Source organism: Fukomys damarensis, unplaced genomic scaffold, assembly GCF_012274545.1.
Source record: "Fukomys damarensis isolate Sample0158 unplaced genomic scaffold, DMR_v1.0_HiC HiC_scaffold_46032, whole genome shotgun sequence".
In the NCBI taxonomy this organism is placed as follows: Eukaryota; Metazoa; Chordata; class Mammalia; order Rodentia; family Bathyergidae; genus Fukomys; species Fukomys damarensis.
This window is the reverse complement of record NW_022946944.1, coordinates 1,439-4,131: the sequence shown is the minus strand read 5'-3', so window position 1 is coordinate 4,131 and position 2,693 is coordinate 1,439. Positions and strand designations below refer to the sequence as shown.

At 39.3% G+C, this 2,693-nt stretch overlaps 1 protein-coding gene across 1 annotated transcript; it reads left to right on the top strand.

The window, feature by feature from the left end:
- The first annotated feature begins 535 nt into the window (after positions 1–535).
- LOC104870698 (dipeptidyl peptidase 8-like) lies at positions 536–2,197 on the top strand. The gene is made up of 3 exons (XM_010636414.3): positions 536–753; positions 1,022–1,157; positions 1,989–2,197. The coding sequence occupies exons 1-3, from the start codon at positions 565–567 to the stop codon at positions 2,180–2,182; spliced, it is 519 nt and encodes a 172-aa protein (XP_010634716.1). The 5' UTR covers positions 536–564; the 3' UTR covers positions 2,183–2,197.
- The last annotated feature ends 496 nt before the right edge of the window (positions 2,198–2,693 follow it).

The window sequence follows — 2,693 nt, the reverse complement described above, 5'->3', positions numbered from 1 at the left end:
CTCCTCCTCTGCAGACGAGAGCTCCATAACCTCTTGCTGTTGAGAGGCTGTCACCCACAATCCCGCAGTGACACAGACAGACAGAGATATAGGGAGGAACCATTGGCTCAGTTATGATCATATGATGTTCAGCATTATGTGCTATTCATAATGCAAAACATTGCTCCTTTATTAAGTTAAAATTTATAAGAAATGTTCATCATTTTAGGGAACAGTCACAGAACAAGTTACTCGTAATCCAGGGTTTTACTGTATATATGAGTGATTCACTTCAGCTGCAATAGAGGTTATTTTTTTCCCCTGTAAAAAGTTATTTTAAGGAAATAATTCTCATATTTTAAGAAAAGCACATGTTTTGATCAGATAGGAAATTATACAGTGTGTGACTCAGGTGTCCTTTTACTTTCCGGACATGGTCTGTTCTTAGCTATAAGTCATGAGCAGAACAACTCAAGCTTATTAACACAGGTAGCAAACTAAAAATAAAAGAAACATAAGTCAAAGGACCCAGTGATTTTGAATATAATAGGGTGTCATTGTTGAATTACTGGCCTCGTCAGGGTGATGCTGGTACCAATTTTGTTGTTCTTGTTTTGGCAGATCCAGGTTGATGAAGTCAGAAGGCTGGTATATTTTGAAGGCACCAAAGACTCCCCTTTAGAACACCACCTGTATGTGGTCAGCTATGTAAACCCTGGAGAGGTCACAAGGCTGACTGACCGTGGCTATTCCCACTCCTGCTGCATCAGCCGGGTATTAAGTCCCTGTTTGAAAGGGCTTCCTCTCTTATAGAAACCTTCCACCTGTGTAAGACTCTTTGAATGATGTGAAAGTTGGTGAAGTTGGGAGCAGAAGTCTCATTAGTAGCTTTAAAATGCTTAAGCCTAACTTCAGCATTTTATATATACCTAAATAGTTAAACCCTTATTTTACTCTCATCATAGCATTAATGTGGATGTAACAGCAAGTGATCTTTTTTACTTTTTCCTGAAGAAAAATGTAATTGTTTCTCTTTTTCTAGCATTGTGACTTTTTTATAACTAAGTACAGTAACCAGAGGAATCCACATTGTGTGTCTCTTTATAAATTGTCAAGTTCTGAAGATGACCCAACTTGTAAAACGAAGGAATTTTGGGCTACCATTTTGGATTCAGCAGGTACTCTTAATCCCTGGACCTGACCGTAATAGGATCAGTACAGAGCTGGGGATGTAACTCAGTGGTAGAGCACATGCCTGGGGTATGTGAGGCCCTAGATTCAATCCACAGCACTGCAAAAAACAATAAATACACTAAACCTGGGAAATAGGTGCATTTTTTTCTGGACTGAGTCTTCCCATCTCTTAGTGCTTCCTATCCATCAGCTGCTGAGCTTCTGCTTGATCCACCCGCCCTTCCTGTCAGCTGCTGAGTAAGGTGGGTTACTCTCACTCTGACCAGGAGCATGTCTGGAAAGCCCTTTGGAAAATAAGATGAAAATAATGTATCCTGAGCTAGCAAGATCTTTGAGAAGGAAGCAGCAGCTTTAGGGAATAACCAGCTGACAGTATTCTTTAAGTTTCAAAGTACAGGCAGTGCCATCATAATTAAAGATGAAACACTTGCTCTGTGTGCATTAGTTTTTGTTTTGTTTTGTTTTACTACTGGGGATTGAACTCAGGGAGCGTTGAACTGTATCCCCAACCCCCGCCTTCCTTCCTTCCTTCCTTCCTTCCTTTCTTTCCATATTATTTTGAGACAGATTCTCTCTATGTTTCCTAGGCTAACTTCGAACTCATGGCAATCTTCTACCTCAGCCTGCCAAGTGCTGGGATTACAGGATTGTGCCACTATGCTTGACTTTTTGCTTAATTTTTGCTGATCTCACTTGAAAAGGGATTAGTCAGTTACTTGTGTGTGGGGTTCTGGGTTTTGATATTTTCTTCCTTGCTCTAAGGCTGTAGGGCTCTCATGAGAGCTTTTTCAGACTTTGTATGTTACCACTCACAGGTCCTCTTCCCGACTATACGCCTCCAGAAATTTTCTCTTTTGAAAGTACTACAGGATTTACATTGTATGGGATGCTGTACAAGCCCCATGATCTACAACCTGGAAAGAAATACCCCACTGTGCTTTTCATATATGGCGGTCCTCAGGTGGGTATATATACACAAGTAAACATACGTAAATGTATTTCTAAGTGATTTGTTTTTTAAATGTCTGGTCAGTTATTTAAGACAAGAATTTTAAGCCAGCCAGGTGTGGTGTTGTATGCCTTTACAGCACTAAGAAAACTGAAGCAGGAGGATCACCACAAGTTCGAGGCCACCCTGAGCTGAGTAGTAAATTCAAGGCCAGCCTACTACAAAGCAAGACAGTTTCCCCCACTAAAAAAATAGAGAACTTTAAGCATTGTTGTGCTTTTACCATTCTCAGCTTTTCTAATTATCCAGTTATGAGTTTAGAAAGCTGGGTATTTAAATTAGATGGCTAATTTCTAAATCAGCACAAATTTCTTCATAATGATGACTGTTAACTTTTTGAGCAGTAGAATATTCATGTCAGTGGATAAATATACTGCTTTCTATGTATAGAAATTTGGGAAATGAAAAAATAATTAAATGTCTTGGACAAATAGTCATATTTTCAGAAAGCCTACTGAATTCCTCCCCTTCATTCTAAGCTTGATCTCTACAGCAAACTAGAAAACTTTTA